Consider the following 14,555-nt stretch of genomic DNA (forward strand, 5'->3'; position numbering starts at 1 on the left):
GTAGATATGCACTGATATTTAGCCATTCCAGCAAACCTGTGAAAGAAATCTGCACTGTAGTTTATTTAATTAACTGAAATGAAAGCATTCTTAATAAATAATCCACCACCAGCTTCGTGAGGGGCATATATGATGGCTACTGTGTTGAAGGTGTTTAGGTAACATTAACATAAAAGCAATAAAATCCTTTGAAAGAGTCAAAAACATAAAAATAAGTTGATTACTTACTTATTGAATAACTTGATTAACTTACTAATTTTTCATAATTTATTTAAGTCTTTAGAACATAATGGTCTTATTAAATCCTTGGAAAGGTTTTAAATTGGAACTACTAAAACCATCTTAAATAAAATGTGGAAACATCTGAGAGAAACGTTTCATTGACATGGCAAACAGGTTTAATGACTGAGCTGGTATCAGCAGATAACAGGGAGCCGCAATTTGCAAATACACACATTAAAAAAGAGAAAAAGAAAGAAACAAACAAGAAAAATGCAAAAAAGATCATACATTTTCAGCATAGAACAGAAGCGAGGAGAATCAGCAGAGTCCTAACATACAATAATGTATCAATCTAACAGAAGAGGCAATAAAAGATCTCTTCAGTCTAAGGTTTTACACTGTGTCATTCTCCGTCTTAATGGTAAAAGTTAAAACCAGGCCTGGTTGAAAACACGGTTCAAAATGTCACCCCCGAATCATTTTGTCTTGATTTTTAAATTCTGAAGCCCTGATTTCCAGCAAATGTTCTCTCCTTCACAGAGTGGACGTAGCCCTTTCTTCTAATATAAGTTATAATTGACCGCTTATATCACAAAGGAAATAGTGTTTTTCCGCAAAATTGGCTCCAGTGCTTAACCACGTCTGATGCTTAGCTTTTAGCTTAGCTTAAATGTACTTCCTGTCACCTGGGAGCTATCTGTCACTCAGTCAATACTTTCACACCCAATTAATGCATGCATGTCTATGTTTTAATCTGAATCTCTGGGAAACAGCTAGCTGGTCTCTGATTGATGCTAGCAGTTTAGCACAGCTTTTCTTAGTACCATTTGATGACGCTAATGGTGTTTAACAACTGATTTCAAATGGTGCTTCAGTGTAAAAGAGCATCTGTGAGCGCTACTGAATGACCTAAATTTTGATTAGGAAAATCAAGGGAAAGCACATTGGATATGCCTTTCACTAAAGCATTAAAAAAGATCTTTGGATTTTGGCCAAGTGAAGTTTTCCAGTCAAACCAGCAGGTAGAGTGGAGTAAATAACTTTCTACATCAAAACTCATTTACCATAGGCTACCCTAAAATGTCCACTATGTAATTGTTTTACACAACTTTAAAATGTTAGCCATAAATCCTTCTGCATACTTTCATGCAGGCTAGAGTAGCTAATCTCACAAGAAATTAATCGCCAGACAATATGTGTTTTTTTTTTGTGGCAATTTTCCTTACAATGATTTTGGGTCAGACACAGATTTTTCATTTCTTTTCTTATCCATTTTGAACAACTATCCAACCACAACCGGTGCTGCTACACAACAAAAGAAGAAGAGCTGCCAGAGTAGAGCAGAAGAAGAACAGCTAGAGAAACTGGAACGTAGTGAGACCAGTGTTTGTTTTCAATTTAGAAACACTGAAAAGAATTGCTTCTGACAAGACCTCACCAGTGTGCGTTGTTTCCTAGAAAGAATTAGGGGCATATTTTTTGATGTGTCAAGAATAAACAGGAGGAAAACAAGAGAGATGTTGTTTTCAGTCTAGTTTGATGTTGTCTATTTGACTTTTTTTGTCCAAAATTATCCGTCCAGAAAACAAAACTAATCCAGTAGTTTTAAATACGATGCTTAACATTTGATTGGTTGTCAGTCTTTATGACCCCACCTCCATTTTTCAGTGATACTTCTTCTCAGCTAAGCTAAGATAGCACTACTGCATGCTTAAGGCATAACTTATGACAGTGTAAACACAAAGAACTGGTACAAGTCAAATTCTACAACTACTTTAACACTGAAGCTAATTCGGTGAAAAAATAAGATATATTTAGTTCATTAGGGTTTTTAAAGAATAACTCAAAATAAATATCTGATTAGTACACTTCTATGTATGAGTAAGGGTCACTTACGCCGCCTACAAGCTCAAAGTGGCCGTCTCCCTTGGTGATGAGTTGTCCATTAAATGCCCAGGAGAAGGACACATCCAGTACAGGATCACTGGCCACCTGGCAGGGCAACACGATGCTCTCCCCTACAATGATCTCCATATCCACTGGTCCCTGAATGATTCTGGTTGGATCTGCCATAAAAAAAAACAAGAAACAAAAAAAAAAAAAAAACATAAAGTCTGAAGCATAGCTGCCAGACTTTCACAATAAACGAGGTGTTTAGCTGCAAACAGAAAAGCAGACCTTTTGTTGATTTCACTGAAAACAGAAGCAGAGATGCAACACTTTCCGGAAAACAAGCTCTGTACAACAGTGAGTCACAGGCTTAGCCATGTTGTCTTTGCACAGAAAGGTCCCAGTCAAATACTGTGTGATTACATGCAGCCTGCTGCCTCTAAAATGGGTAATAGGATGACACAGATTGTATAATCTTCTGAAATCCTGATGGAAATTGCAATGCGCTGCTGATCAGATAAAACCGCACATAATAGGCTCCGGTGTAGATCTAGTACGGGAAACGAGGAGCGCCGCTTTAAAGTACACTAAAGCAATCATTTAGAGAAGTCCTCTGAGCTTCAAAAAGGCAAGATAATGAAAGTGAGGAAATCAGAGAGAGAAGGTGGAGCACAAAGGAAGAGAACTTGTACTTTTACATCTTTACTTTACGCTGAATGTCAAGGAGAAAAGTCGCTGGTAAAGAATCGACGTCTCGGTCAGAGCCGAGCATCGCTGACCTGTTTATGTCTATGATAAATACTCAAGTCATCTATAGAAATAACTGACCTTGGCGATCGTAGCGGCAGACAATATCAGCACATTCAGCACATTAACAAAACCAATGAGAAACCCGGAGAACACCAAGCTGTCACTCCAGAGGCGAAAAGAAAAAAAAAGAGAAACGCATGTTCAACAATAACAGCATATGTGACACCACCTCACTAATGCTTCCACTGCTTCCACTCAAGGCACTTTCATTTGCTGCAGTAAATTGGTTGTTTCAGCTGCTTTGAGGAAAACAGTGTTCAAGTACTTTGTCAAATACGTTCCGAGCGGATTATTGCAGCCTCACAAAACCCCTGAAAGACAAGCCTTTTCGAGTCGCAGAGCATGTTTTGATTATGCAAGAAGAACAAAAATAAATAAATAATTCAGCTTTTTGTCAAAGTATGCAAAAATGCTTTCTGCTAAACGCAATTCAGAGAGCAAAATGTAAAAGGTTGCGATTGGTGAATGACCTAAATGCAGCAGTTCCTTCTTGTGCTGACGCACGCCGAGCAGTGAATTGTGCTTACTAAGTGGAGAGGTATTTAACAGCGCAGCTCACCCGTAACCAGGAGCCTTCCAGTTGTGCTTGACATCCCGAATCTGTTCCTGGCGAAGCACGTGTAGCTGCCTGCGTCCAACTTGCTCACATTGGCCAGCCTGAGAGTTCCGTCTGGAGAAAGTGTGATCCTGTGCAGGCGGAGGCAAACACAGACAGCGACAACATAACGCTGAAAACCAGATGTATAAACATACAATTTGAATAAACGTGTTTTTTTTTGTTTTAGGTCAAAATTGTTTTATCATTTTCCTATAATGATGAAGTTTACATAAATACCTATACACTAAGCTTACTTTGGCTTTAAATTGTCTGTGGAAGCTTGGATGGCAAACTAACACTTCTTTTTCAGGTATATGGCTCGGAATAAATTGTGTATCCTTATTCTACCTTTTCACGACTCTTTGCTGGACCATTTCTGCAGATGGGACATCAAGTTTGAAGGCCGCCTTGCTCACATCCACCTTTTCAGCTCTGACAGCAAATATTCTAAATGGCTGAGATGAAGGCTTTGTGATGGCTAGCGTTGCTGTCTTTTGAGTTCCTTTGTAGCTAATTTAGTGATGTGGTTGAAGTTATTGTCACATTTTGAAGACCTATTTGTGCCCAAGATAAACTCTAGTGACTCTTGCAGCAAAACATTCACACATGATCCAGTTACTTTCACATTTTGGATGGTTTTCTCTCCTTTTTCCCTCCCGCCACCCACAGAGCACCACTTCCAACTCAGCTCCACCAGACTAGCGGCAGCAGCACTTAACAAACACCTGGTGGAACTAGGCATCTGCTGAGCTTATTATACAAACTATAACACTCCTAATAATTTTTATAAACAACATAAATGGATGACGGAGGATTATTGTTCTTAAAGAGACAGAGGCCAATTTTAAAATATGGTTATGATACAAAGTCAAACTTCTTTTAAGCAACTTAAAGTTCTGGTAGGGAGGAAAGTTTGATCTAAGGTCAGAAAAGGAGGGGAAAAAGTTAGGCGTCTTTAAATACTGTATGCAAATGCCTTCCTTCAGCTGGAACTTGCTCAATCAACATTTAATCAATGCATAAACACTGATTTAATTTTTTTCCTGTGCTCCACACTATACATGAGGATCTTATAGTTAATCGCTGTTTGTATCTGGAGTCACTATTGATCAGATCAAGAGAGCAGAGCGTGGGAATAAATGCCAGCGATGTCCTAATTACATACCCATGGACGACTGCTAACTAGTTGCTGTGATTACCTGTCGTTGGTGTGGATAGGCAGGTTCCCCTTCTTCCATAAAATGCTTGCTGTCGGGTAGGCCTGGGGCTTGCAGTCCAACGTCACCGTTGTTCCGGCTTTGGCTTTGAGCAAAGCTCTGAGGACGTTCCCCGTGAAGTCCGGAGGAGAAGCTGATGGTGGTGGGGGTGAAAGCAAACTGTCTTTTAGCACAAGACTGCAGGAGATCTCACAAGGCATTTGAAGCACTGTAATTCAATCTGTGAAAATCAATAAATGTTGAAGAGATGGAGACAGATGCTTTAATTATTTGTAATGAGAATGGAATGGATACGGAGAGTAACAATGCTGTGAGTTTTATTTTCTCTTGCTTGGGTTGCATTGAATAAAGGCATCAGTTAAAGCAATGCATCAAAAATTACAAACCAATTCTGTGTAAAAATTGAACTTTGTAAATGATGGAAGTTTGTTGTTTATCCCGGTCACATAAATGTACGCAAAAGTATTCGCACCCATTGCATTTTTTCAGGTATTTAGGGTATTTATTCAATTTCTTTAACAGATTTTAACAAATTAAGGCTGAAAATTTGTCAATTTGTCTAAATAACACATTAATCGCAGACAAACGTTACACAAAGGGTCCATAAATAGCAACTCTCCAGTCGTGGAAGATTTTAGAGTTGTTCTCCTGTCTTAGAGGTAGCAAAATGTCTTTTGCTACCTCTAAGATGTTTTCCTACAAGACTGTTCGGTGTTTAATTCTGGTTATTCTTCCTTTGGCAGGAAGCAGGTTTCCCATCTATGTTATAAACAAAAGTATTCCCACAGCATGAAGCTATCACTGCCATGTTTTAGGGTGACATGCACAGTTAGTTCTTCAACAAATAAGAGTTTTGTAGGCAAAATAATGCGTGACATAGTCCAACATTGACTTTTTGTTTCTTTTTGTTTTGTTTCTTCAATTGAGGTCAGATCTGAGAAGCCAACAACTTATAGTTGTCCTGTCAACAGATGAGCTCCTTCTGAATCACCATAGCAACTTCTCACTACTCTATTTACTATTTCGGTGACTTCTGAAGGTATTGCATCAACAACCACTTCACGATAATGCTTTACTTTGTGTTGGTCAAGCACATAAAATCTCTATAAAGGTTTATGGTTGTAATGTGACAACATATGAAAAAATATAAAAACAATTAAAGCGGGAGGAATCATTTTGTAAGGCACTAGAAAGACAGTCAGAAAAAAAAGAAGAAATCTAAATGCGTTTGACAACACAAAATCATCCTCACTTGACCCCATCTACCCACTAAGCCAGACAACCTTTAAGAAAGACAGTAAGATGACCTTTAGATTCTTTTGGTAACAATGATTTGGGGATTTAGGAGATAAATGCCATCCTACCTAAAACCATTAGTTCGGCTGCAAAATATATGACGCCGTGTTTGTTCTCAGCCACACACTGGTACATGCCAGCATCAGATAGCGTGAGCGGCGACACCGTAAGGACCCCATCCTCCACGTGGATCCTGTCCTGTGAAGACAGGGATGAAAGAAAGCAATTATTGCTTGAGAGTTAAAGGTAGCTTTTTGCTTTTGCATGTCACACTCTGATAAATGTTGGTAAACAGCAGATTTCCGAAAACATTGCCACCGCTTGCAGATTAAATCAAGATAGTGTGGTTTTTATTCCTTCAAGGTTCTGTGTGTACATCGTTCTTAATAAAAGCACGCTTAGTTTATTTTAAAAAAAGGAGAGATCGAGTTTTACCATTTCATCGCTTGTCCTGTGTACATACAGCATACAAATCATGAGACATACAGCTCTCTTTAAATTTATTAGGAACCCTGGAAAAGATCTTTAAAAATCATAAAGATAATTTGATCTATTATTGTAATTACATCATCTCATGCTAGACAATTTGGACAAAGTCAACCTTTAACTTGTCTAAATTTCAGGATGGTGAAAAAAAAATCCACAGTACACTTACTGTTTCGTGTACAGTTTTTGTTATACTAGTTAGTCACCTTGTGAACCCTGTTTTAAAACTACAGAGCAGCTTGGCTACTTGAGCAAACAGCCCAACCAATTATAGTGTGATGTGGAGAAAAAATGTGGGCAGATTCAAAACTTTACGTCAGCAACAAGAAATGTGCCTCATAGTTACCCGTAGTAACTAATCAGCACAAACTCTCTACATTTTATAAACATATGTATAATCTACATATTTATCTAGCATTGGCTATGCTTGCTTAAGCTACTTTATTCCTTTTAAAAATACAACAAATCCACAATCAGTTTTACATTTCCATGTTATTAAGTTTTACAACATAATAAAACTGAATTTAAAAAAAAGACAAGATTCATTGTTCAGTGCTGACAGAATTATGACATGAAATCCTATGTTTTAATGTTTTTTAGTAAACCAGTGTAATAGGACAGGATAGAGTCTCATAAATGCTAGTATATATGAGACAGAAGAGAAGTTTCAGAAGGTGAAATAAGATTGTTTCTGGGGCACAGATCTGTGGAAGAAAAAGATAATTTTGTTTTGGAGGGCCAGAGCAGTGTAATACACAGGAATAAAGGGTCTGGATCAGCAGCTAACCAACAAGCCTTTGGTCAGTGTGAATCACACCAGTTTCTTTGTAGAGATGAGAGAACAATCAGAGCAGCAATCGGTCAATAAGGGCTTTATCGTAGAGTGACAGACAGAAGCCATTACTTACTGAAAGAAACAAGACAGCCTACAGAGTCTCAGACCAGGTGAAGCCAAATCCTCTGACTGATGTAACAAAGATTGGACTAAGCTTGTTTTTTTTTTAATACTTTCAGCAAAAGAAATCACTGAGCATCATTTTATCAGTACCATCACTAACCATAGTAAAGAAAGCAGCATCTTCTGGGAACATATCTCGGCAAGAGGAAGTGGGAAACAAGTCAGGGTAAAAGGGCAGAGCGCTTATGCTCTGCGGTTTACATTTGAACAAGCCAACTGAAGTTGGAGTAAGATGACACAAAACGGCGCTTCAGAAAAGATCTAGAACTATTCTGGGATCACCCAGTGAGAAACGGATCTGAACCAAGAGCTCTGGAGAGACCTGAACACGACTCGGCACCACAACTCCCCATCCCATCTGGTTCAGCTGAAGTATTTCTGCCAAGAACGCTGGACGACGCTTCCAAATGAAAGGTGCACCGGGCTTGTAGGAATTACTTGGAAATCTCAACGCTGCTGCTGTTGCCATGGATCCTTAAACCAACAGCTATGAGTGAGAGAGATAAACACATGTTGCATGTTTCCCAGTATCACATGCTGTGCATTTGAAATTGAATGCATAGTTTTTTGCTAAAGTATTTACGCTCATTAAGTGTTCCATCTTAATATATTTTATCAGATTTTTTTTTTTTTGCAAAATTAGCATTTTTACAAAAGTTAGAGCAGGGGTGTGAAACTCATTTTCATTTTGGGTCATATCAAAAATCTGAATGTTCTTAAAGGGCCGGCTGTGCCACAATGTATTGACAGGACCCATTAAATTGTTAACATATCAGTAAATAGCTGTTGATCTTCAATAAGTGTTTCTTAAAATGAAATAATATTGAACGTCTATCCAGGATTTTGCGATTGTTTTTGTGTTTTCTTCTGCAATCAAAATCATAGATTTTGTGTTGCTAATTTATAAATATTTATAAGTAATTTTTGCTTTATTTGTGCTTATGTATGATGCTAAATGTGACATTTTAATAATCGCCGTATCGGTCACAGACTACAACTTGACATCAAGTAGGGCTGAGGAAGCAGTCACTTAAACACAATGTTTTTGGCCAATTTTGAGAAAATTTGTCTGTAAAATCTGAAAAAAAAAAAAAGATTTTGTATGAATTTAGCATGAGTTTTGCAGCTTTGTGAAAAACTGGAGGGAAATATTGATGTAATTTGGAATATAGAGAGTCACATAAAAAGCTACAGTGGGCCAAATTTGGCTCCCGGGTCTTGAGGTCTTGAGTCTCAATGCGCACAGAAATATGGCTTTTCTAAGATGCTGATGCTGAAAAGGCTACACAATGCTCCAACATTGCAGGGCCAGTTTTAATATTGAGTGGAACCTAAAAATAAGACTATTTTTAGGCAGCTGAATGTGAATATTTTACATACAAATGACCAAAAACTGCAGTTACTAGTATATAGAAATAATGTCACGCTCATAAAATGGCATTGGTTGAACTTCTAAATGTGTGGGCATTCAGTCAGTTATGTGATAACTAAACCATAGATGAAAAGAATAATTTCAAAGTCAAATGATGATGAGGCAAAATAAAGACAAAGTATGCAATTTAAATCCAAATCAATATAAAAAATACTGCTAAATTACTATGCTGGAATAATGAGAGACATTAATTTCTGTAATATCAAGTCATACTTCTGTTTTTAAGTCATTTTCATTTTTTAAAATCCAAAATCTAAAATAATTTCATTTAAAGATTTTGCTCATCCTTTTTGACACTGACAAGGAGAAACTATTTCAAACAAAATCGAATAAACACCTTTTTATAGATTTATAGTTTTTTTTAATACCTTTTTTTAAAAGGAAGCGCAAATGACCAAATTATACTAAAGAGCAACAGAACAAATGGTACATGGACCGTACACCATACAAAGAGGTGCGATGCACATCACAATTCTAAAGTTTAATTTCATTTCCTTCCATTAGCATGCACAACATTGTGTTTGTAAATCACGTGAAATCCCAGTAAAATACAATGAAGTTTGTGCTTGCAAGATATTAAAAGTTGGTATAAATACTTCTGCAAGGCGCTGCAGATTCTCTTTTCCTGTGAGATATTAAGATGCCAAGAAAATATAGAGTGACATTTAAGAATGCCTCTTTAATAATGATTTAAAAACTAATTATATTTGCTGTGTAATTCAGTGTGTCTCGCTGTGAGCTTTATTAAGGGTCATAAAACAAAAGGAAAAAAAAATACTTTTCAGCAGCCATTTAAAATCAGCCAAGTTTAAAACAACTGAGCTGAGAATATGCCAGACGTGCGTGCATGTCTCTTGTGGTTTGGACTGAGGTGTGCAGTCCATATAGTATATTTCACAGTAGATTAAGCCCATTGTCCCTAAATCTCAAGGAGCTTAAACATGCACCATGAATAATGAAAAACAACTCTCGACTCCATTCAAATGAAATGGCGCAATCTCTTGGGAACTCGACTGATCCGCTCTCTAAGACGCTGTAATCTGCCAAGGTGACGCTGAACCAGCCCCGGCGAAATCCAAGTCTCATCGCTGGCACACCTTTGCGAGATGTTTACACTCTCATCCAACACGCCGGAAAAACCGACAACAAGCTCTCACGCCGCGCTTCTCTGAATAAAATTGCTGAGCCACGGCTGCAGATTAAGTATTTAAAACGGAAACGCTTTTAGACGGCGGTGATTTACCTCTGAGAGGAGCTGCTGGCCATTCTTCAGCCAAGCGTAGGAGGGTTTGGGCTTTCCGTTGGCACGGCACTCCCAGTGCAGTCTCTCCTCTATGGCCATTGCCGTGTCCTTCATGGTCTGGATCCACTGAGGCTTGGCTGAGGACACAGAAATACCCCTCTTATGAAATATCTCACAAGAAACCCAGAGGAGGGCTCTTTTTAAGGAAGCGGCACCGGGCCCATTAAGTATGCCGCTTCCCAAATAGTTCAAAGGAAGCACAGATTGGCAGCTCAAACAGGATGGGCTTGTCCTTAAGGGGGTGGGGGGAGGAGAGAGAAACGATTGCATATTTCATCACTCAAATGTTTCACGAGCCTGTGGCAACACAAGATTACCATTAAACACTGAACCACAAAGCGGAAAACTTCTCGCCACTGGTAGAGTGCACATGACATCGCCACCCACCCCGACCTGTCACCTTAAGTGTGTGTAGAAAAACCCATCACCCCTGCACATAACTTCCAGCATTACATATGCACAACTTTTCAGATTTTTTTCTGTTGTTTTTTTATTTTTTCCTTTTTTTTTATGGGAAGAATGCAGCGCTCATAATAAGCACAGCTCCTTTGCAGGCGCCAAGCATGCTGTCAGTTCCAATGTCACAGGTGTCATTTTAGCTTCTGTAATGAATTCAGAGAAAAACGCAGCAGCCGGAATGAGCCAAGGGGGCAAATTTTAAATAGAACAATCGCATCGCCATAAAATAATAAAAATATTAAAACCAAGCAGGCATCTTTATTTATTTTTTGTTTAATCTCTAATTACACTCTAACAACAATAGAATTCCCATGTTTCTCATGCTACTATATTTTAAGGTGAAAGTGTAAAAGGGTAAACATTTTGAAACTTTTTCAGTTGTTTTCCAGCTCTAGAAAAAAAACAAAAAACTGAAAATCTCAAGCCGGAGCATGCAAACTTAAACAGAAAAGCCACACATCCAAGACTATAACCAGAAAGACCATCTTGCTACAAGGCAGCAGAGCTAACCGCCAAACTTGTAAATATTTATTATACCAGCTCTTAAAAAATGTACATGCAAAAAAAAAAAAAAGCTCCCATGTAGAGGTAAATGATTTAAACAAAAGATGTCACCACAAAACTCCCCCAAAGAATTACGTACAGTAGGAGAACAAATGTTTTGTTTAAATATGAAAATGATTCATAATCTAATTTCTCATGCATGTTGCTTTACAAGGATGTCAATAAATTAAACACAATAACTAAACTTTGTGAAACATGTTTTCGATGATCAGGACTTTTTTGTAGTTTAAAATGGGTTTTGAATAAAACCTCTCTTCAAAATTTCTGAATATTTCAAAGGTTATGTTGAGACTTTGGGTTCTTTTGAGACCAGCATCTGGCATTTCTTTGTTGATATTTACTCTTTTTTTTTAGCTGAAGAGCTGAGATTCCATAGTTGAACTTTAGAATGATGTTTTTCAGGTCCTTTTTGAGGCTTTTGCTGAAGTTTCATTGTGAAACTTCAGATTCTGTTCATATTACATACAAACTTCTGCATGCAAAAACTACATGAATACATGAATTAAATATTTGTGCAAATATGTAGCCTTACTGATGGTAACAGATGTGTTTCTTGGAAAAATCACATACCGTAAAAAGCCAGCCGACCGGTAGCTGTGTTTCTTCCCATTTTGTTCTCCGCCACACACTCGTACCCTCCTGTATCGTCCTGTTGGAAACTCGGGATCTCCAGCACTGCATTTGAATACTTCATTTTGACTTTGCTGGGAAATGGGACTCCGTTAGCCCTCCTCCAGGTGATTTCTGGAACGGGGCTGCAACAGAAAAAAGTAGGCAAACCTTAGCTCGGGTTGTAACAATCCAGCGATAATGAAGCATTTGATGGACTATAAAAGCGTCCTCTGTGTATTTTTGTGGATGAATGGTTCAGATTAAGCCCAATCCAACCATGAAAAAAAAAAAAAAAGCTTTTCAGCATGAGTTTTAAAACCAATCATGACTTTTTTTCCCCCTCTCCACACACTGAGAAATATAATTACCAGAGGATGTTTTTATTTATTTATATATTTTTTTAAACCTGAAGGTTTGTCGTCTGGAATGATGGGCAAAGGAAACGTGAAAACACTCTTCGAGGAATTCGACTTACTTCCCAAGGGCGAAGCACTCCAGAGTAACTGTTGATCCTTTCGAAGAAGGTACATTGTCTGGAAAATTAACTTCTATTTTTGGCTCGTATTCGCCCATCACTCCTGAAAGGAGCAAGCACAAGAACCTGCTCAGTCTTCTATTATTTATGGCTTACCTACAATACTACTGGCACAGGGGTTCGAGCAATGGCACTAAGGACAAATAAAAGACAAAATGAACAAACATTCTCTAATGAGCACACTCTTAGCAGTGCATCACTTAAATGTACAGTCACTGGGTGTTGTGCAGAGCCAGCGAGGAATAATTCAAAACGCAGCGAGGGAGGTGGGGGGGGGAATTAATGTCTTGTTTTTTTTCAGTCAGCAGCTTCTTATCTATTATTTCAAAGCTTGAGTGGGCAGTTTTATTGTTTATATCATTATTCAGGGAAAGGCGCAGGAGATGGGGATCAGACAGTGATGCAATAGGATTTAAATTTATGCAGCTACATGTACAGTACACTGAGTGGAAACTAACTGGTTGAGCCACCAGAACACTCAATGTAATGGTCCAGTGACGTATGACTCATGTTTAATTCATCTGAGGCAATCTTTATTCACTCTTTCTATGAAACCATATCAGGGAACAGAACAATCCTGAAAATTCATGTGAAAGCAGGAGGAACGTCTTTAAAGGGGAACGCAAATTATGAGGCCAAGTCAGCACGGGGGGAGATTCGAGGAATCTTTTTGTCGAAAACCAACTGCGTACGACAAGCTTCTGGTTCTTAGGGACTTAAATGCAGAGATGGACAACAAAAAGAGTTCTTTGATAATCTGGTGACAAAAGAGACATCAATAAGAAAAAAAAACAACAAAACAAAATTGTTGAATGTCATGAACGTTTGCAGCATCTTACCGTCTGTCCTGAGGATCAGAGATGTGGGCGAGCTCTGAACCTTGCTTTTTGTGATGCTGTTCATCACCACACATGTGTAGTTCCCCACATCAGAGGGCTCCACCTTAGCTATGTACAGGTTTCCCGTCTGCTGGGAGACAAATCGCCGATTGTCTTGCTGAACAAAGTATGGATACTCATTGAAGACCCATGCGTATGTAAGGTCTGAAAGACAAACAAACAGGCGTACAAGCAATCGATGAACACTCTTAGACATGACTTAATATCTTACTATATTATTGATGAGTGTTCTTTATCATTTTTAAACATGATTAGGAACTACAATTTAGATAAAAGCCTGAGAAATGACTCCATGTTTTTGCAGTTGTATTTTCTTAATTTCTTTGTGGATTCACAACACAGATTGCACTAAATACAATGCAGACACCAACATGTTAATCAAGCCCATTAAATGGGCTTGAGAAATAGTTCTTTACTTTTTATGATTAATTAAGAAAAAAAACACACACAAAAAAAAAACTGCATGCCATAACCTGAGGAGGCATTCCCATTTTCAATTTTGAGTGCACCATCTAATCGGAGACTTCTTGTTATGATGGCGTTTTTAAATTATTGCCTGTGAGTATCTACCTCCTGATGAAGTGGGTGTCCCACACAGTAACACCACTCCTTGTCCCTCTCGGACTGACACGGCGCTTCTGGTGTGAACTTTGAAATGATCCAAATCTGAGGAAAGACAAAAGAAACAACCAGTCATCAAGATTCTAGATGTTCCTTATCAAGGAGGCAAAAACGCAAGTGTGTGTGAAACCAGAAATCTTTAAAATACTGATGCATTGCTATGGAAAATGAGAACTGTTCTTTCGGAGAAAAGAAAAGCTGCTTAATCTAAATTCTGCTGTGTGAGATATTATTAGACAAATTGTATTCACCTGGATTCAATTATTTTTTAACAAATACTGTGCTCTCAGGCAGTCTGAAATGTCATTAGGCCTCAAACCTCAATGTTTGACAATAGGAAAGTGAATTTTGCCTTTCTCTGGGGAATAATTATGTGAACACATTAGGCAGCTAAAGTAACAGAGGAGACTTTTCCAAAATTTCCTTTTATATGTCGCAGTTTAACGGGTTTTGAACTTTAAAGAGCAAATATCTTGCAAATAAATCACCTTTATTATAACCCCCCCCCCACAAAATATAATTAAATAAAGGTAACTACATCTATATATGATTAATGGTATGAAGTGGCATAAGCAACAGCATGCCATCATTTTAAAGAGACATTTTTCTTTCTATTTTCTTTATAAAAACTTCTGACTGGAACAAGTTAAGTT

The 14,555-nt window shown here is 38.0% G+C and overlaps 1 protein-coding gene across 2 annotated transcripts in view; it reads right to left on the reverse strand.

Annotated features, from left to right (window-relative positions):
- Positions 1-14,555, reverse strand: part of cntn3a.2 (contactin 3a, tandem duplicate 2) — a 65,124-nt gene that overhangs the window by 30,870 nt on the left and 19,699 nt on the right. For both annotated transcript variants that reach the window (XM_008413432.2, XM_008413431.2), the window contains exons 6-14: positions 13,852-13,947; positions 13,222-13,425; positions 12,323-12,425; positions 11,806-11,990; positions 10,153-10,289; positions 6,102-6,231; positions 4,720-4,870; positions 3,482-3,609; positions 2,119-2,288 (exon numbers count right to left, since the gene is read on the reverse strand). In XM_008413432.2, the coding sequence (XP_008411654.1) occupies positions 2,119-2,288; positions 3,482-3,609; positions 4,720-4,870; positions 6,102-6,231; positions 10,153-10,289; positions 11,806-11,990; positions 12,323-12,425; positions 13,222-13,425; positions 13,852-13,947 (1,304 nt within the window). The remainder of the gene's footprint in view (positions 1-2,118; positions 2,289-3,481; positions 3,610-4,719; positions 4,871-6,101; positions 6,232-10,152; positions 10,290-11,805; positions 11,991-12,322; positions 12,426-13,221; positions 13,426-13,851; positions 13,948-14,555) is intronic.

The sequence above is a fragment of the Poecilia reticulata genome, linkage group LG7 (genome assembly GCF_000633615.1).
Source record: "Poecilia reticulata strain Guanapo linkage group LG7, Guppy_female_1.0+MT, whole genome shotgun sequence".
NCBI classification, from domain to species: domain Eukaryota; kingdom Metazoa; phylum Chordata; class Actinopteri; order Cyprinodontiformes; family Poeciliidae; genus Poecilia; species Poecilia reticulata.